At 38.3% G+C, this 20,678-nt stretch overlaps 1 protein-coding gene across 6 annotated transcripts in view; it reads right to left on the bottom strand.

The window, feature by feature from the left end:
• Positions 1-473: 473 nt before the first annotated feature.
• The window catches only part of R3HDM2 (R3H domain containing 2), a 68,030-nt gene continuing 47,825 nt past the window's right edge, over positions 474-20,678 (bottom strand). For 4 of the 6 annotated variants that reach the window (XM_072407605.1, XM_072407599.1, XM_072407621.1 and 1 more), the window contains 13 exons: positions 17,421-17,650; positions 16,623-16,786; positions 15,089-15,181; positions 11,932-12,174; positions 11,200-11,326; positions 10,722-10,879; positions 10,007-10,161; positions 8,734-8,834; positions 7,024-7,196; positions 5,962-6,106; positions 5,766-5,863; positions 4,988-5,066; positions 474-1,687 (listed from right to left, as the gene is read on the bottom strand). In XM_072407605.1, coding sequence (XP_072263706.1) covers positions 1,338-1,687; positions 4,988-5,066; positions 5,766-5,863; positions 5,962-6,106; positions 7,024-7,196; positions 8,734-8,834; positions 10,007-10,161; positions 10,722-10,879; positions 11,200-11,326; positions 11,932-12,174; positions 15,089-15,181; positions 16,623-16,786; positions 17,421-17,650 — 2,116 coding nt within the window. In that variant the 3' untranslated portion in view covers positions 474-1,337. The remainder of the gene's footprint in view (positions 1,688-4,987; positions 5,067-5,765; positions 5,864-5,961; positions 6,107-7,023; positions 7,197-8,733; positions 8,835-10,006; positions 10,162-10,721; positions 10,880-11,199; positions 11,327-11,931; positions 12,175-15,088; positions 15,182-16,622; positions 16,787-17,420; positions 17,651-20,678) is intronic. The other 2 variants (XM_072407627.1, XM_072407635.1) reach the window with 1 other exon arrangement.

The raw sequence follows: 20,678 nt of genomic DNA, 5'->3' as shown, positions 1-20,678 counted from the left end.
GCCGATCTTACTGCGCATGCACGAGATTGACAATTTTTTTTCTTCCAATAAAGAAAGTGCTCCTTCTGGGCATGCCAGAGATTACGGCATGTGCAGAAAGAGCAGCCAAGAGCCTTCAGGGATTTGTGAATATCCCCAAGGTGATCAAGACAAAGGGGAGGTGTTGAACTCTTTTTTTTTTTTTTTTTTTTAATAAATAAATAAAAAATTACAATTTAGTTTTGGTTGTCTACTCTTTTATGTAAAGTAAAAAATTTTGAGTTTAGGTACGCTTGAAGGCATGACAAAAAAGTAAAAATTCAACAGCCAGCTGTAGTTATAATGTTAAATGTTGTAGTAATAGTAGTGTTCTCTTTCTTACTTTACTGAAATCATAAAGCTGCACTTTCCCCTTTTTTGGAGGGGGACTGGTAGCAAAGTAAAAGTACTGAACAATGTACATGTTGATAACAGAATGACACCAGGATACATAACACAATATAAATCTTGTTTTTACCAAAACTATAAAGAAAAAGACACACTTTGTTAATGTGACACATACTTCTTTTTTCCATATTTAAAAACAAAGTCAGATTAAATAAAATTTACAGTGCCATTTGTGCAAATAAATACCCATGTTAATGTACTCTCACAAGCATCAAAAGAACAAAAAAAATTTATACAATGTTCAGGGACAACCAACTCTGAGAAAAAAAAGCAAAATGTTCAAAATTCCACTCAGGGTGAAAAGAGAAAAAAAAATTCTTCTGTCCATTCTTTTACCCTTTTGCCCTATGGCAGCTTCATACCCGCTGAAGAGCATCTCTGCTCTTGATCAGAAATTGGGTAATGTCTTTATAAAAAGTACCGCAGAGAAGAGAATTTGAGGAAAACCAACATATAAAATTCAATGTAAAGAAGAGCCTGCGGCATCTGCAGGATGTGCAAGAAACAAAGGGGCATCGATAATTTGGTGGTGGCACACAAAGATGTAATCGTAAGAGCCGGGGGACATGAATGAAAAGCCAGACAACAAGGAAAGCGTGCAGGTTTAAGAAAGAAAAATACAAATGTGGTATAAAGCAAGCAACAAAAAAGGTGTGTGAACATTGGATCAGATGAAGAATGATAAAACAAATTAAAAAGATAAACAAACTAAAACGGCTGAAGATAGCTGCAGAAAAGAATAAAAGGTGCAAGAGGGGCTAGAAAGGTAGAGGCTGTATTTATAAGTCCAGTGTGCTTCTTTATCTGGTGGTGGGAAGAGGAGAGAGAAAAGAAGTGTGGTGATTAGAGAGGAGAGATGTATTCCTCCTCCTGTCCCCTCCCTCACACCTTCCTCCACCTATCTTCACATGCTATTGCGAGCTGGCACGTTCCAGTATGCGCAAATCATAGTTCTTTTTAATGCTGCGCAACTTGAAGCGGCTGAGTGGACTATTTTGCTGCACTGAGGCGTTCTGTGCTGCCATGGTGCTGGGGAAGACTGCCACGATGGTATAAAAGGCTGCCAGGTCGTTGTTGTGAATTTGACGGCCATTTTCTGCAGGTCCATTATTGTTGCCACTAGGCCCTGGGGTATGACCCTGAGCGTCCCTTAACCACTGTATTTTGGCCCCAGACATTGCCAGCTGTGTGAAGAGTTTTCCTGCTTCAGCTCGAGTGATACCTTCTGGTAGGTCTGTAATCTCCAGAACACGACCCAGAACTAAAATGGGAACAAATGCAGAAGTATCATTAGTGTGCTGCACAGAAAGAAGAATGATAAAATGTAACTGAACTAGGTGACCTAAACTAATATAGCAAATTGTGCTTATGTCTATCATAGCCTTTACCTGCTGCTGTCTTTGGTGCTTTTTAGTAACTTAAATGGTTAAAAACACTATCTAGCGCCATCCTCCAAGTCATTAACTGCAGAGATGGCTAGTACTCAGGGGGAGTGTTCAGGAGCCTTAGGGATTGGTTTAATTGTTTTCCCTTACCCAAGGGTCATGTGATCAGTGCATCATCAATTTGCACCATCAACATTTTAGAGAGAAAATGCTGTGAAGAAGGCAACAACTTTTGTACAATATTCTTCACAGGAAAAGCCTGTCTCTTTACACACATTCACATTTTTTTCTTCCAAGTGAACTCAAATCTATAACAACAGTGCCAACCAAACCAAAGGTAACACACTGGCTTGATTGAGTGGAAATTATGTAAAAATTCTGTTAAATCAAATTAGCAATTTATTTTGGTTACTCATAGGTTTAAAGAAAAAATATACATTTTATTTGCTTTATCAAGTCCCCATAAGCTATGGCCATATAGTTATGTATGGATAACACAAGTCAACATATCATTTTCATCGGACCCATTTTATGTTGGATTTGTAGTATTTTTGATGTAGATTTCAAGTCCGTGTTCAGTTTTTCTATAGCACGTCTAGTCTCTGTGATGCAGCTTATTATATAGTGTGAAATTAATTAGAAATAGCCTCAGCATATTACAACATTTAATGACAGTTTTCTTTTTTTAAGGTTAGAGACCGCACTAACTCAGATTGATTTCATTTGTCATCATGCCTAGAAATCGCCTTAATGATCCAGACAGTTTCTGTTAAGTGTGTGGTTCATTCACGACGAAAGCACAGAACTTCCTCAGAACTTAAAAAGATATACAAATTATATTTCGGCTGTCCACTTGGTGACCAGGATAAATCTTGAGCTCCACATGTCATCTGTACCAGTTGTTCCAACGGACTGTGTGACTGGCTAAATCGCTGTAAAACACCAATGCAATTTGCAATCCCTATGGTGTGAAGAGAACAGGGAGACCATCTAATCGACTGCTATTTTTGCCACGTCAACAAACGTGGATTCTCAAGTAAAACTAAGCACAGAATTGTATATCCCAGCCTCAATTCTGCAATTAGGCCTGTTCGCTGTGACGATTCATTGCCAGTTCTGGTACCACCTCATGATGGACTTGCTTCTGTTGAAAGTGATGAGGAATGCGCAGCCAGTTACAACCTTGAATCATCCGATTCTGACTACTTGGCCGATGGAGAATCAGAACCAGAGACGTCTACACAAGCAGAGCTGAATGGTTTCATTCGTGAGCTAAATCTCTCCAAAGACAAAGCAGAACTTCTTGCTTCCAGGCTTAAACAGAAGCACTTGCTTGCAAAGGGTGTAACTGTAACTCACTACAGAAAACAAAATCATACCTTGACAACGTTCTTTACTAGTGATGGCTCACTGTGCTACTGTCATGATATAAATGCACTCTTTACCAGTTTGTCACAAGAGCATGTTCCATCTGAATGGCATATCCTCACTGATTCCTCTAAAAGAAGCTTGAAAGCAGTCTTACTGCATAATGGTAATTCCAAACCAAGTTTACCAATTGCCCATTCCGTTAACATAAAGGAGTCCTATGACAACATGAAGTTTCTACTTGGAGCAATCCAGTATAAAACACACCAGTGGAACATCTGTGGGGATCTAAAGGTCATTGGCTTGCTGATGGGAATGCAAGGAGGATTCACAAAATATTGCTGTTTTTTATGCCTGTGGGACAGCCGATCTACAAGAGACCATTATGTAAATTGTGATTGGCTACCAAGACAAACCTATAGGCCCAGAACAAGCAGTGTTAAGTTTCTGCCTCTGGTTTATCCACATAAAATTTTTCTTCCACCTCTCCATATCAAGTTAGGCTTGATGAAGAACCTTGTAAAGGTCATGGGTAAATCAAACTCCATGGGTTTTCAGTACCTTGTTGAGAAGTTTCCAAACATAAGCACTGCAAAAATGAAGGAAGGGATATTTATAGGGCCACAGATCAAGTCTGTTTTGCAGGATGAGGTTTTCAAAAAATCACTCTCAGCAGCTGAGCTAGAAGCTTGGGATGCATTTAAGTGGCTGTGTTAAAATTTGGGCATCCATAAGTCTCCTGCATACAAGGAAGGAGTTCAGAATCTGCTTGATTCATACCGCAAACTGGGTTGTCGCATGTCATTAAAAATAAATTTCTTGCACTCACATCTAGAATTCTTTCTGAAAAATCTTGGTATGGTGAGTGACGAACAAGGAGAACGTTTTCACCAGGACATTCAGTTAATGGAGCACCGCTACCAAGGTTTCTGGAATGAAAGTATGATGGCTGACTACTGCTGGAATACAGAAGAAAATCACTCTCTAAGCATTTCTGAAGAAACAATGGTACCTGATTTAGCCTGTTCAGTAGATCTATACCACAGTGTGCCTTATTTTACTTCACAAGATGTATTAACATTCACTTCAATGGTGCTTACGTTTTAGTACAAAATACGTGCATGTACAATGTTAACGACAATAGTACTTTAGTAACTCAGGAACTGTACGTGTTAAGGAAAAACTGAAAACAGATCTCAAATTGGCTGTGGTTTCTGATGATTATCAAAACTATTTTTTTGTTGACCTGTGTAATACAATCCCTGATGAGATGACTCCCCAAAGTAATCATTTGATTGTGCAATTCTCATAAGCTTTACCAGTAACTATATATTACAGTAGTCCCCCTCTATACCACGGTTCGAAAATCGCGGTCTTGCTTTATCGTGTTTTCTGCAAACCTGTGATGTTGTATTGAAACAAGTCTGGCCAATCAGAATGCCCCATTCATTTGAATTTATTGAATGGGGCATTCCGATTGACTGTACAATTAGACAGCAGCCAATCACAACCAAGACTCAATTGTGATTGGCTGCTAGCTATTCGTGCAGTTGGGGGAAGTTGGGCATCCATGTAACGCAGATTTTCGTTTATCGCAGGTGGTTTTGGAACGTCCCGTCCCCCCCATGATAAACAGGGGTCTACTGCACCAGGAACTACTCTGATTAGTTACAAGTTTATAGTTTGAGAGTCCTTATACTTTTAACTGAAAAGATAATGTACAATTTGATAGCAGAGCCATACCTTACATATTAATGAGTAACAGGACACACAAGAAATAAACAAAACATACAGCCTGTTTTACTTGCCTATATCCGTTGAACCTAGATCTGTAGATGCTGATTTCAGTGCTTGCCTCTTTCCTCGGTTACCATGTTTCATCCCTGACTGTCCATTCAGCAGCACAAAAAAAAAGTATGCAATGAGAAACAAAACATATTTTGTACCCCAATATCCAAAGCATAGCAACATAACCTATTTCTAATATAATTATCCCCTCCAATTATGCATGTACAAAGTACAATACACAGTGGATTATACACTGACAACTGACCTTTTTCATTTTAATTTTCTAAACATTCAGTCTGTCTCTAATAAAAAGGATGCAAGCCATATATATGAGAAATCACTTATGATATTAACATAAAAGGACAGTTGACAGGCTTTGTTTTTGCTTTACGTAATGAAGCTTTTTTCTTTTCTAGCTGAGATACTAGATTTAGTCATAACACCATATGGAATTATGTATACTTTAGCCAGATTCACAAGTACCAAACCTGAAGACGGGAATAGAACAGTAAAATACACGCATGATAACCATGCATTCAATTTACAGACTGCCTTTAGGGACGCTAAGCCTTTGTGAATTGTGTGTACAAGCCACGTTTAGAACGAAAAAAATGCCATGCTCCATGACAATAGTAATGAACTCATTTTGCTCCCTAAATCATATTAAAACTTTGCTACAGCTGAAAACACAGGTGTTTGTACAGGCCCATATTACAAATTAAGAAAAAACCTACACACAGGAGGTTGTGTCCATAAAGGCACCTTTAAGCTACATTTCCCATGCTAAATAAACTGTACCAGTTGTGCAGAATAGGGGGGCTGGCTGTGCAGTATCGGAGGACAAACGGAAAGGTTGTACTGAAGTGGTTGTCCAAGCAAAGAATACCGAGCATCGCCTAGAAAGACAAAAATATATACATACAAATTTCACACAGATACTTATACTATATTTTTAGTACATTAGCACAAGTTTAGTGCCGATATTTGATTATACCTTGTGCAGGGCCAACAGGTCGGGGAAACTGGGGAATGACAGATAATGGTGAAAGTCCAGTGCAGACACTGTTCATGTTAGAGCCCGGAGAAGGTGTTGGTGACTGTGCTGGGGATGTAATGGGGCTGTTCATAAGATTACTGGCCTAAAATAAAATAAAAAAAAAATTAAAAAAAAAAATTAAAAAAAGATTAATACTATGAATCTATTTTTAATGTTTGTTACAATAAATCAGAAAAATTGTAAGATGCCCAAATTTTGGCAAAAAACACTTAAGCAAGCTTTCCACATCCCAGTGCTTTTAGGTCTCTCTTCCCTTTGTATTTTTTTTTATATATTTTCAATAAATAGAATCCCTCACTGCTTTTAGTTAGCTCCTGAAATGCCTTTTTCATTTCCAATGTCACTGGGATACGGCTGTCGCTGGTTTCTGCAATGTCAGAATGATCATGCTTAAGGATGCTATAGCAAAATGTAAATAAGTCACAGCACCCATATAGCATGATACTAGGGGGTACAAAAATCGTTTAATCTGCCTCCACTAGGCAGGCAAAAAAACAGAACAAAAAACAAACACAATTAAAATGAATTAATTGAACAAATGGGGAAGAAAAGAATGTTTAATGATGAGGAGGGGGGAACATTTCAATAAATTATTGACATATATGTGATATTTATAGGTCAAAGGTTTGCTTTGACTCTACAAATTGCACACCAATCATCCATAACTGGAGAATTAGGTAAAGAAGTTAAAACATTTGTCCCGCTTGCTACTTTTTCAACTTTATCAGCCAAGGCCAATGGCTCACTAGGAGACATCTTAACCAAAGATTACATTCAATGACAGTTGTAGGTTGCTAGCAATGCGCCCACTTGTACCACTAAGGCCAATGCTTCATATGCTCTCCAAGTCTGTGTGGGTTTCCCTTCCTTACAATAATCCTGTTTGGGTGACTACAAATCTCTAGCAAAAGCAAACAAAACAACGCACACACCTCAAGTGGAAAAAGGCTAGCATTTTCCTATTTGTACATTATTTGGTAACATCTTGGCAAAACATACCTGAGTACTAGCATCCGGAGCGTATAGATGTTCAGGTTTCTGACCCCTTTGGTCAACACTGAAATACTTGCAGTGGTTCCATTGGACTACTGGTGGGTTCTGTGATGTTGTCTGTGGGCCATTGGGTACATTCAGCTGCATCACCACCACACCCAAGCTTGAAGGGTTAACACCTGTAACAACAGTAAAGAATTGATACCTAAAAAGCGATTACTATGGGTAAAATAAGCCAATGTTGGAAAATCGCTAAGAAAAGTACATTCGGTACATATATGTTCCAACTTGAGAAGCAAATGTTCTAATGCAAATGCTCCTTCAGTATTTCCATTTAAAAACAAAACAGATGGATGGCTAGAAGAAGTTTATTTCATTTTACTTGATTATTTTTAGATATCTGTACATAATATCAGTCAAGTGTTCAGAGAGACTTTGTGACAGCTGATTGCTTCCCCACACCAGTCACTGGAATTTTGACAAGAAACTAGCAGTTTTTAAAAAGCATGGTGTTTCAAAACCTTTAAACCAGATGACACATTTTCATAAAGATCCATCTTGCACAATCACAAACAGGTTTTAACCCTTTTCGTGTAGCCATATGACAGCACAATTAATATGAAAAAGTTACTTACTAATTTACTCTCTAATGTACTTCTAAAATATGCCAGAACTCAAAATAAAATTGAAGTAAATAAACTTTTAAAAAACTGTTTAAAATGTAAAAAATGTTTTTGTTAAAAAAAATATATTTTTTACAGTAAATTTCTCCAATAAATCCACTGAAGAGCGCAGGGATCTGATATAAGGATTAGTCTACCACCCTCAGGAGGTTTGAACATAGGCAACAAAAGCTTGTTGGTTAGTCCAAACTAGGCGATGACCAAAGATGAAACCACGTAGAAGGTACTCAGGTAACCTCAAACAGATGAGGATCTGGTAGCGAATAGTGAGATCTCCAGAGATGGGCAGCACAGACTACAGATTAAAGATCCATGTGACTCTGTAGAGCACGATTAGCAGCAGGAAGGCTTCCTCTATGCTCAATATTGGGATAAGTGCTTTTGTCTATCGACATTAACCCCTTTTAAAGCAGAAGTAGCTTAATGGCAGGGAATCTACAGTAGCCTTTTTGCTTTGTCTGACTTGCTTCCCAACTTAAATACATCTTCAGACACAGAGCAAAAGCAGTGTCAATGCTAGCAGCTCTGGATCTAACACCTGTGGACACTTCTAGGCTGTTTCCAGGGGGAGTGTCTGGATTGAGTTCTAATACGTCAAAGATGAGGGCTGTCTCAAAAGCTTCATGTGAAAGCAGCTTTAACAGCAACTAGTTGGGGAAAAAATAGGGTCATACTGCACTAGCCTGCATGTGATTCTGATATTCAGTCCTTCTAAAAGTGGGAGTGTGAGCCAAAGGCATAAAACTGTGTGCCACTGGCCCAAAAGAGCCCCCACATGCACATACACACGTGCAGGGTACAAATAAATAAGTAATGATTGTACAAACCTTTTTTTAATTAGCCTAAAATCTTGGTGAATGCAAAAATGGATAAACTACTGTGTGTATGCAGAGGTTCACTTAAAGTTCACTTGAACTCTGTTACTCCCTATAGTTCCATAACATGAGGAGCTTGTCCCATAATAGTTTCTGACAACAGTGTAGATGATGTGATTTTAATGTTATGTTTTCTCATGGCCTTGTGCTTTTTTTACCTGAATACTGCTGTTGCATTTGTGGAGGACTGCAGGGAGAAGGAGACTGAGGCATCTGGTACTGCTCAGAGCCAGGAGGAGGAAGATAACCCACAGAGGTGCTGTGAGAAAGCAAAAATTTCAACATGAAGATGACAAATAATATTAATCATAAAACTGTTCTGCTATCTGGGCATATTTTAAATTTCCAAAACAGAAATGCAAGAGTGTTTGCAAATAAATACTTCAGTCAACAAAAGAGTATACACAGATATGCTAAAACTGTACACACTGTTGTGATGCTAGCAACTTTGCAAGCTATCAGAACCATATTCACAAGTCGTCTTAAAGTTACTATAGGTTTGCAGCCCCAATCTCGAAACCCTACCTGAACGATGCATTTATTGTGACTCCTGATCAGTGCCATTAACATTTTTGTTTATATACACAAGTATTTTTTTTTTTTTGTGGGCTATACCAGTGTTTCCCAACCTTTTTAACATAGGGGAAACCCTAAAATAACTTTCAGGTCTTGGTGAACCCCAGCTAAAATTACTATATCTACAGCTTAGAGTACATTAGTGTGGTGGCCAAAGGTAATTATGCCTCTAACATTGCTGGTCAGTGGGAAGAATGTCACCCTTATAGATCACAAAAAAAGATCATTAAGTTTGACTTGAAAGTCACAGGTTGCTCAAGGAACCTCTAGCAACCTTTGGATGAACCTATAAACAACAATAACCTGCTTGAGAAACACTGGGCCATATAGTTAAGATCATCATGGGGAGATGTTTTAGAGCAGTGGTGACCAACCGGTGGTCCACGGCTCTGGCCGGTGCACGCCTGAGCAGGTTCAGAAGAAGGAGCCCCCTGACAGGGCGTCCCCTGTACAAATCCCAGGCTCGGCGGAAGTGGGCGACTGCGTGCCTGGACCCAACCCGCCCATCTGCCATCGCAGGCCCAGATCTGCAATGAGGTAGTGGGTTGGGTTATGCCATCATGACGTCCCTATGAGGGAGGCTTCTCCCCCTTTGAGTGACACCCGGCTCCCCACGCATGCATGGTCAGGAGCCAGTAATTTTAGTGGTCTGCAGGAGCCAAAAGGTTGGCGACCACTGTTTTAGAGCACTAAGGCCATCCAAGCGACATAGGATAGAATAGTATAGGAAAGAATTATAGAAATAATACATTTTGGAGAACTAAAACTAGAGCAACAGGTTACATGATGCCATTCCTGATGCGAGTATTCGCTTACAATACCTAATTTGTAAAACAGTAACATAAAGTGACATACCTGGAACCGTTCTGCTGTGCTGGTGGTATAACACTGTAGTAGACTGGCATCCCTCCAGCTGGCATGGTTCCCTGCACAGACTGATTGGTGGGCACAAGTACAGATTGCGGATAGGTCTGTGGCACGACTCCCTGTGATTCGTTTCCCACTGGAACCTGTTAATAAGCAAAGTGCAAAGTTAACTTTGGTCTACTGTTAAACACTAACTGGAATAATGTTTTCATGAACCTATGGACAGTGCTCCACTTTAGTTAAAAAAGGGTCACAAATTTCAGAGGTCTGGCTATACCGACTACTACTAAAGATTCATATGAAAAAGTTTCCAGTTAAATTCTGTGTAAACTGAACTGAAAAAACAAAAAGTCCAATGGCAAATTTAATTCACCAAAACACAATCCCAGGTGATTCCAAAAGGGGGAGCTTCAATAATTTTATTACTGTTCCTATCAAATTTAGTATTGCTGTTCACCCAGTCCCAAGATTTATACAGCTCTAACAAACTGCCTTGTCAGCCTGGTGACATGACTTATGTGTACTGTAGGCTACGCAGAACAACCTAGGTCACATACCCACACCCTGTCTGTCATTTGACAGTGAAGAAGCAGAAACAACTGCATGTAAATATGTGATAACTGCAAGCATGTGTTTTGTATTTTTCAACTTGCCTGGAATTTTAGTGAAAATCAACTGAAGACTCAACTCCATGTTCACTTACCTGATATGAAGGGAGTGGAGTGTACTGCACCATCATGCTTTGCATCTGATTTCCAACACTTGCCCTCTGGTTATTAAGCATGGCAGGAGTTTGTGACTGCTGGACACCCATCATTCCATGGTAAGCAGGTGGCTGGTTGGAAATAATGGGCTGCATACCTGGGAAACACACAACAAAAATATTGCAAATTGTATTTTAACAAGGTTTTTTTTTTTTTTTTTTAAAGATAAATAACAGATTGTGCATGCAATGAGTGGATAGGCTTCACCCTGCAGTTGTAAATTTATATTAATGTATTCTTTTCACTTCCTATTACAAGACCAGGTCAGATGGGGTTGGGGGTAAAAATAACTTTGGTACCAGGGAAAAAAATATATGAAGAGGAAAATGGAAACAATTTTACTTAATATCAAAGTAACAGCCAACATTAGTTTGGGTTAACATGAGGGCTTTATTAAATGTTTAAAGAACATCTCACCAGGTTGCTGAGGCGGCTGGGTGACCTGCTGATTGCGCTGTGAATTGTAGGCCGCTGGGTGCGAAAGAGGTCTGTATTGCTGGCTAGAGTTTGGGTACTGACCCGTGGGATAATAGGAGACCTGAATCTGAATTAAAAAGAAAATAAAATCTTAAGATTTTCAAGGCACGTTTTTTCATACAATTTGCTTCAAAAAACAAAAATGAAAACAACTTTGTACTAAAAGCAAAGCTTTAAAAGTTCAGGGTGTTTCTAATTATACTTTTCCTAAGCAAAAATACCAAAAGCACACCCTCACCATAAGTATCCAAGCAGATTTTACCAAGGTCTGCATTTAGAGGCACAGAGGGCAACATACAAAACCTTTTATTAAAAAAAAAAAAAAATCTCTCCAGTTGACTTAACGCCTTGCTGTTGCATTATTTCAGTGTCAGCAGCAGTATACTAAATATGGCATGACCAGATCTTATGGTGAATATGCTTTGACGTGTTGTTTGATACTGTCCATGATTGTGCAATTCTATGTTGTTATTGCACATGACTATGTTCTACATTGGTTTACTTTATTATGCTGTCAAAGTTATGTACACAATGTTTGTTTCTTATATAGTAAAATCTCAATTAAATATTTGTCAAAAAAAAAAAAAAAGAAAAAGCAAAAAAAATTTTACTTTGGTATGAACAAGTCTACTCAGACATCATAACTATATGCCTTTGCATACCAAAACCTACTTGCTGTGGAGGCTGCATGAAGCCCTGTGGTGGCATGACTTGCTGGGTTGGGGAAGGGTGCCCTGAGGAAGGGTAGCCAGTTGGAGTGATGGCTTGTCCCCCAGATGTCATGATGAAGCCAGCCTGCTGGGGATGCTGGGAAATAATAGGTGACTGGTAGATGGCAGCAGCAGGGTCAGGAGCCTCAGATGAACCCTGTCGACTTAAAGTCATTTGCCCAAAGTGACTGTTCAAATCATCAGCCTGGCATTTAAGAAAAAAGTTAAAATGAGATATTAGGTTTTGAAATACAATGGCTTGTAAAAATAAAAAGCCTGATATGGCATAGTTGAGTAAATAAGTAAATTGTTTGCAAGGCATACAAAGCATTTATATTTAGCGAAAAGAGACATTAAGCCATTAGTAAACAGTTATTCATAGGGAGATAGTAAACAGATATACATTATGAACAACAGAAAATAATGGATCCCTGCTTGTTGATATTTACCAGGCATAAATAATTCAGCTGTCAAAAAACATTTTGCATATTAAACTGGGCTCATCAGATTTCAACTCCCAATGCACCCAACTAACGTTTAGTTTTTTGTTGCTACCTTATATTTCACTGATGAAATGTTCCAACAACTATCACAAGAAACTGGAAAATGTGCGTAAGCATCACAAGAAGCTTTAAAATGGAACTAAACCTAAATAAAAACAAATGTGAGCAGGCAGGTGAAGTTTCTTCTGCAATATAATACTTACTGGTCTGTTCACAGCTCAGTGTACAATCTTAGCATACCTGGGCTGCTGGAAATGAATACCTAATGCACAGAAGATACGTCATTCTGGCCTGGGAGATATCAAGATAGCTAAAAAATGTTGGACCTAGAAGAGGAAAATCCAAGCAACCCCCAGAGAGCAAAGAAGAAGTGTGTGTAATTAAATATTGCAATCAGGCAGGTAAGTTTACTTTATTGATGAAAAACACCTTTCCCTTCTGCAATAAAGAGCCTACCTGCTCACATTTTTTAATATCATAAGTTTAGTTCCACATTCTCTCACTGGTTCACACTATAAAATTATTTTAGTTTTGATCAGTATTTTCATTAAAAATGTAAGCCGTTTTACTTGACAAAAACCTAAAGACATTTGCAGATTGTTCATTAAAAAGGCATAAGGGGCAAGTTAGAAGCTAGTGTTGCTGAACAGTTATGGAAACTATAATGTAACTATTGTAGACAAGCAAAGCAAATAAAATTTTTCTTAAGCAGACCAGAACTCAAAAAGTGAAGATTTCCCATCTTGTAAAGAACATCTAATAATAAAAAATGTTTCCATGCAGTACCCTGAAACATCACTACTGTAAAACTGCAGTGTATGTTGTGCCTGGGGACTCGTGTTCTGTAGCATGCTTTTTATGAGCAGGGTGAGATTGTGTACGACATATCCGGCTCTGAAATAGAGTCTGACAGTATATTCCAAAAGAGCAATAACACAAGCACAACCCCTGCACAATATCCAAGCAGATTCAACAGTGGTATGCATTTAGGCAAAACACAAAGGGGCAATGTGTAAAACGCTGTTGATTATAGTCAATAACTGTAAATAAATATAAATCCTGTTTAATAATAATAGTAATAATAATAATAATATTAATGTAATAATAATGTAAAACTGATCTGACTGTTGATGAACGTGAAAAAGAGATTGCTATGGGTTAATGTACCCTACTGAAGCAATTCACTAAATACAAAGTCAAAATACATAAAAATGAGCTGCTGCTCTTGAGATTTTCCTTCCCTTCCTGGGAGTTCCTTGTCCTTTGCATATCGAGAATGGTATGCTAATACTAAAGACCATGGCTAATAGGCATGTGTCTGTTTTATTTATACAATAGTGCACTAAGCCACCAAACTTCTTTTTCTTGGTAAACTAGATTGAAAAGTTATCCCTGCTGAAGTTCCTGGCTGTTTTACAAGCATAAACACAAATTGGAAATTCTAGTTCTAACAGGAAAATGTAGTCCTCAAAGTAAAAACTAAACAAGGAGATAAAAATGCTGCCAAAATATTGGTCTTTCTAGTTTAAATGCTCTACTTCTTGAGGGTGGGGCCTATACCCCACCAGAATTTATTATCCTGAACAGGTGGTGTTTGAAAAAAATTATATCATTTTTGTTTTGTTTTTTTAAATAATATCTATCATAACAAGTTTATTGAAAACAAGATATGATACATGTTAAACCATACAATTCAGCAACATTAACATGCCTTATGAAAGGCCCAGCAGTGAAATAAAGGGAAGATATCTGCTGCCAAGAGTAAGGGTTACTCTAATATGGATATTATTCCAGTACTTTAACCTCCCTAGCGGTTCATTTCTTTCCGGTTTTGTATGTCTAAAAGTGGTACAGTGTTTTTTATGAACATTTATTTTACAGTATATTAATGTGAGTATAATAAAGTTTGAAACACAAAATAATGTAAAAATAATAAATTGAATAAATTTGAAAATCTATATATTTTAAAAAAAATACATATTATACTCATACTATCTGTAAAATAAATGTTCTTGAAAACAATGTACTGCTTTTAGACATATAAATCCACTGTACTGCATTGAATACAGTTATTTTGTAATGAATGCAATACAAACGGATTTTGAATTTCCCGCCCCGCTGGCAACGTACGCACGCACAGACGTCACCGGGAACTGCCCGGTGACTTATCAGGTGCAGAAGCCGGTCAGAGGAAGAGAGAAGACGAAGGAGATTGCAGCGATGGAAGGCGTGGGATGCCGGCAGATCAGGTAAGGCTGTATTTACCTCCCAAAGCTTTACATACCCCGAGTGTGAATTAGGGTTACTGCTAGGGAGGTTAAGGTGAGGATTGGCTGAACTAAATTTAGTACAAAACAATGCTTCAAATGCCCTTAGCATAGCAAAGTACAATACAGAAAAATTACCTGTGGTGGGCAAGGCTCTGAAGTGATTACTAGTCATTTTATCAACTTGTTTAGCAAATGTAAAAAACAAGTGCTGTTTGTCTAACAAACCAACATTAAAAGAAAACGGGTGGCATTTTCCCATTACAAAGGACTGCTAGCTGTTTATTAAACCCCTCAAACAAGCAGAGATCCAATAAAATAGGGGGAGGGAACAGTTAAGTGAATATACCAGATTGTACTGCTGGGGAGGTGAAACTGGCAGAAGGACTTGGGGGCAGGAGCTGGCGGAGTACTGGACCGGTTGTGGAGAGGGCTGAAGGGTCTTGGCAACAGAACAGCAGCATGCAGCAGAGAAGAGGACAACAAGGGTGGGAAGATGCAGTGTAAAAGGAAGGTGGGAACAGTGGTTGGATATTAGGAAAGGGTTAAGGAGAAAAAAAAGAAAAAAAAATGTTAGTTCTGCATTTTATTTCCAAGTTATATATTGCGAGACATTTACAGAAACACACTATTAATTGGTTTTGTTTTCCAATTCTGGAACCATAGACTGATACAGGCTTCACATGAGACAATGGTTATGCAATAAAACTTGAAAAATCATTTCAAAAACATATTCCCATTAACCATTAATAAGACACTACAAAAGAAAAAAAAATATTTTCTGATAGGAACACTTTAATGTTGCATTAGGACCACACAAATGACCTAATACAATCTCAGGTTACTATTAACATTTTCATATTATAATCCATGAGGATAGTCACACAATCCATGTGTTCTATATGTATGATTACATTTCCTTTAATGCCAATGCTATTTTTACAGGCTCTGCTATGGAGTGTTTATTAGGTGCACTCTGTAGCAGAGCCTGTAAACATAGAATTGGCATGTAATCATCCATGTAGAACACATGACTAGGTGTGACTAAGAACAGAAGCCCAGGAGCTGATCAATTCAGGTCTTTGTACTGGACTAGTGTGGTCACTGAAAGCTGGTGGTTCAGCTCTAAAGTCTTCAAGTGCTGATAGAAGCCTGCTGCACTCCCGATCTAAACAGAGGTCTGCAGCACAGCATACCATGTTAGGCATCACATCCTACAATCTAAAGAGTTGTAAAACTGAAAGCAAGTTACTACATTCCAAAATTGGGCTACCTTTCAGGTATTTATTGGAATAGTTTAATGTAAAAGCAATAAATAAAAAAATGCATTGCTAACATAAAATGTCCGATTACAAAAAGCAAAGCAATGGCAAAAACGTGACAGTACCTAAGCGTATCCTGTCATTACTGCTTCACAGAAGCCTTTTCAGAACTCTGGCTTGGCATGTCACCAGGGTGCTAGCTCAACGAACATTGATAGCTGCCCTTTGATGGCTTGCACCTCTAAACCACTAATAGGTTTAATGAGTACAGAAGCCTACTGTAAGTGCTACATTCATACTTATCACATTAAACAAATAAAAACAAAATAAAAAGTAATTAAACCTTGAAAGACAGAGGCAGCATTCAATGCTTTGGATATTTTAATTATTAAAAAGCAGCAAACTATGCTCATTTCTTTCAGATCAACACAAACACATGAAAGAATGCAGAGAAAAGTAAGCAAATTAGACAGGTACAAAGAGAAGAGGATAAACGGAAACTGTCAAAAACGAGAGGAAAAAAGCCACTGATTAAAAAGATGGAGTAAAGGAGACTGATATAATATATGTAGAGTGACAGACAAGTACAAGCTGGACTGGATGACACTGTTGGTGACTCACCTGTGACATTAAGTGGTTACTCATGGATTGTTGCTGAGGAGTGGGTGGAAGTGCCTGGTGAGGATGGGGATGCTGTTGCTGTGCAGTGCAAGGTATGACGCTTCTAGTGGACTGCTGAGAAGAGGCGGCTTGGCTGCATACTTCTGGGGTGCTGATCGGCAAGCCTGCCAGAACAAACAGCCATAAAGCTAATTAGAAATAAAACATTTAGCCACAAAATACATGCACAACTGCTTAAATGGACACTTTATTAATGATGAACTCAGAAGAGGGGGAACATTTTAAACCGCTCCCTACCACTGCTGTTAAATGCTTTTTGTCTAAAGGTTAAGACCTAGGCAGCTATATAGGCCTTATTTTTCTCTCACGAGCTCTGGGATGTGGAAAGCCTTTGTGGTTGTTTAATACAATACAGGACCGCAGGTCCTACATCATATGAGATATACTTGAAATGGCTGTGACCAGCAAGGCTAGGAAACACAGAAGTTTTGGATAAAAGACCTGCTGCAGCAAAGACAACATTGCTGCTTACTCTATCCCTGGACAGAATATTAAACCCTTGCAGAGCCCAATGGTTTGTGCTCTGCAGAAGTTTAACACTAGGTAATGGCAGTCTGTGCAAACTATGTATGACTGACAAAAGAGAAGCATAGTACTATGACATAGTACCATGTTTGTTGGTCACCAGGATAAATCTTAATAGGGAATACAGAAAAGATCTGATAGATAAAAAAAAATGTACAAGAATACATTACAAGGGTTTAAAACCACCACTCATGATGGGGGGAGGGGGATTACCTGGTCGGCCTGTACGGTTGGTTGTGTTCTTATTGCTGCCAATGCTATCTCCTCTAGTCAAGATAGAAATTCCACTAAAGCTGCTGGCTTTGGTTACTGGAGGACGCATATTACGGCAGGAACCATCAGAGTCTGTGCTGCTCCAAGGTCTTGGATCCAGAGATTTCAGTTCACTTTCAGTACTGCTCTGTCGACTACTAGAGCCTCTATTCATAAAATCTCTGTTGCCTCTAAAGGGGAAAACGTAGAAACATTAAATATGTGATAGCTGAATTTCTTACCTTACAGCAATTAAGATAAAAAAAACACTCAAATGAAAAACTAAATTATTTCAAAGGAAGTGAATATATTTTTCCAAACAGCTGTAGAAAAAACTGATGTTTACAGAAAAGCCTAACTATGTTTCCATGATGCACCAGAATGTTTCTTTATATTAGCTATAAATATATCTCAAAGGAGACTTGTACTGATAGAACGACAGATGTTGCTATTGCTGATCACTCCTTATAGTGCTAGTTTCCTGAATGTCAGAGTGATCTATTGGCTTTATTACTCGATCAGCGATCAGAACATGCATGCAGATTAGGGGTTTGGACTTGACTATGACAATAAAAGAACCTTTCAATTCACAAAGCACCTTAAAAGAGGTACATATGGTATGAACACTATTAAATGCATTGTCAAGGAAAGCAGTCACCTATACATAGACTTTGTCTACATCTCCATCTCTAACCCCTTTTCAGAAAGCAGTACCATATCACCGTTTCAGCATGTTTGAGGTATTGTGTTTTCTAAAGCCTGGCTTTGCCCTCAGCTTTACTATGTGAAGGACAAGATGCGAGCAATCAATGGCACCACTGGGCACAGATTTGGATCGTTTTTTGTTACAGTTTATGCAGTAATTTTCCAGTGAGGCCAAATAGTTTACAATAATTCCCAACTTGTAGCATATTTTAAATACTCTGTCAAAAAGAAAGCTGTTGTGTGGTTCAAGGTACTGAAACCAAAGCCTGCCAGCATTATTTTAGGGGTGGTAAACTAAAGGAAACTAAATATGTCTCCATGTGTCTACTTGTCTAAACGTTTGCCAAGCTCAAGGACTTTGAAAACCACTTGTATTTCTGCCAAAGTTTGTACATTTTGTAAAAGTCCCTATAAAACCAGCAGGTAGTCCACAAATACTGATCATTCTGAACCACAGAACATTGACTAATTATATGTCTAACTGTTGTCTCATTTTTATGTCCTCTTGCTGTTGAAAATGCAAGGAACAAAACTGGAATTGTTATATTTCCTCCAATCGTTGGATCATACACGAAGATACCAAAATACTGGTTTAAAGCTCCTATACTCCATTACTTTAAGGCCTCTTTTGTAATCATTCAATAAGAGACAAGTCCCTCTTAATGATGTTTATCCTCCAAGCTGTGTTTGTACACAAGACAATCTAATCAGCAGTTTATTTCAAGATAACTTCCCAATTTATAAGTAATTTATACAGGAACGAACCAAAGGGTATATTTTTGTAAACTAAATAGATTTTTAGTTGTTACTTTATAAAAATAATCCCATTTTAGCAGTCATGTATGTAAAACGGCACATTTTATATTGCACACCGGATAACGTCAATTCGATATTCTGTTTAAAAATTCTACTCCTTTCAAAATGAGCAAATACCTTTATCTAAAATCTTAGAAGATGGGCAATAAATTACATATCACAAAACACCAAATGGCAGATTCCACCTTAGAAACTTTTCACCATATTTATATATTAAAAGAGCTACTCAAACTAAAAAGGTGTTTTTATTACCATCTATTTTGGAGTGCATTCCCCTCACTTCCACTGATAAGCAGTGGAGGAATGCTGCAAACAGGCAAACACACAATCATAAAAATAAAAAATAAAAAACTATTAGAAAGAGCTCCAGTAGATTTCCTTCTCTGATGCAAATAATATTAATGGCTCTTTGTGTCTAAGGTTACGTACACAATAGCAATAATTATCATTAGAAATGATCGATTAACTGTTGATAATCGTTAACAACAAGTGCACAACAACAACGAACGACCGTCCTGGAGGATCTGATTGGGCTACGATCGTTCACTATCTATTGTGTGTACGGTCGTTCAGTGATCGTGGATGGTTCTGAATTACACTTTCTCCTGTACATCTCACTTTCCTCATTGTTTAAACGATCGTATCTAGTGGGTTTACATTGTGTATTGGTGGATTATATTTGAACAATTGTATCGTTTCAGCATGTACAGAATTGTGCACAATACGATCGCTTAAAATAATCGTGAATAATCGTTGAACGATTGTTAATCGTTCGTTTTTTAACGACAATTATTGCACATGTGTACGTAGCCCAGGCTACCAACTCAAGTGGAAAATTCTAATCCGAGATATGAGGGCACTGAAAGAACGTAACAAAAGGGCAGCACAGATAAGAAAACGCCAAATTTAGGGTTAGGAAATACAATCCAAAAATATTGGGCACAGCAGACCATAGGGAGTCAGATGTGGCCCATCCTGTTGTACAAGTTTAACTTATTTCACTTTTCACATTTAAGTCTCATTATGACAGTGTTAAAACAATATCCTGGATGGGAGTGAACTTTTACAACTTGTCTATAGGAGTTCCAACTATAGATGTGTCACTGGAATTCATAATATAATTCAGACAACACATAATGTTTTTACACTGGGCAGGTTAATAGAAATAAAGGCTACAGTATCCATGTTTACCCTTGACACTTCACAAAGCAAATAACTGCCAGAGCTTTTGTGTATTTAGCAATTTTTCCCTAAACATTCCATATTGCTGAAGAATGCTTATAATTGTGTAATGTGCAGCGATCAAGACAGAATGGGAGTGCATAGCCTCCCGGAATACCTACATTACGCTTTCAGGGAGGCTTCTGGCTGCTCCTTCTGCGCATAAGAAGCCCTTTCTTTAATGGAAGAAAAAAAAACTGCCGATCTCAGCCATGCGCACAGAGTGCTAACTCCTTCCCCATCTACATCTCACGATCTTACTCCTGCGCAGTGCGAGATCGCGTCACGTACGAAGAAGAACCCAGAAGAAGAGAAAAGATGGCAGACACTGGTGCTTCCAGTGCTTCCTTCCCGCCAGACAGAAAAAGGATACAGTGGCAACGCAGGACCCAAATGAAGAAACCTCCCGATGGAATGTTTTTTTTTTTTTTAATTTACTTCAACTTTAAGCTTAGGAGGAGGGTCATCAGTTTAAGT

Source organism: Pyxicephalus adspersus, chromosome 1, assembly GCF_032062135.1.
Source record: "Pyxicephalus adspersus chromosome 1, UCB_Pads_2.0, whole genome shotgun sequence".
NCBI lineage: Eukaryota > Metazoa > Chordata > Amphibia > Anura > Pyxicephalidae > Pyxicephalus > Pyxicephalus adspersus.
Note: the sequence above shows the minus strand (reverse complement) of the source record. Positions and strands in the feature narration are given on the sequence as shown.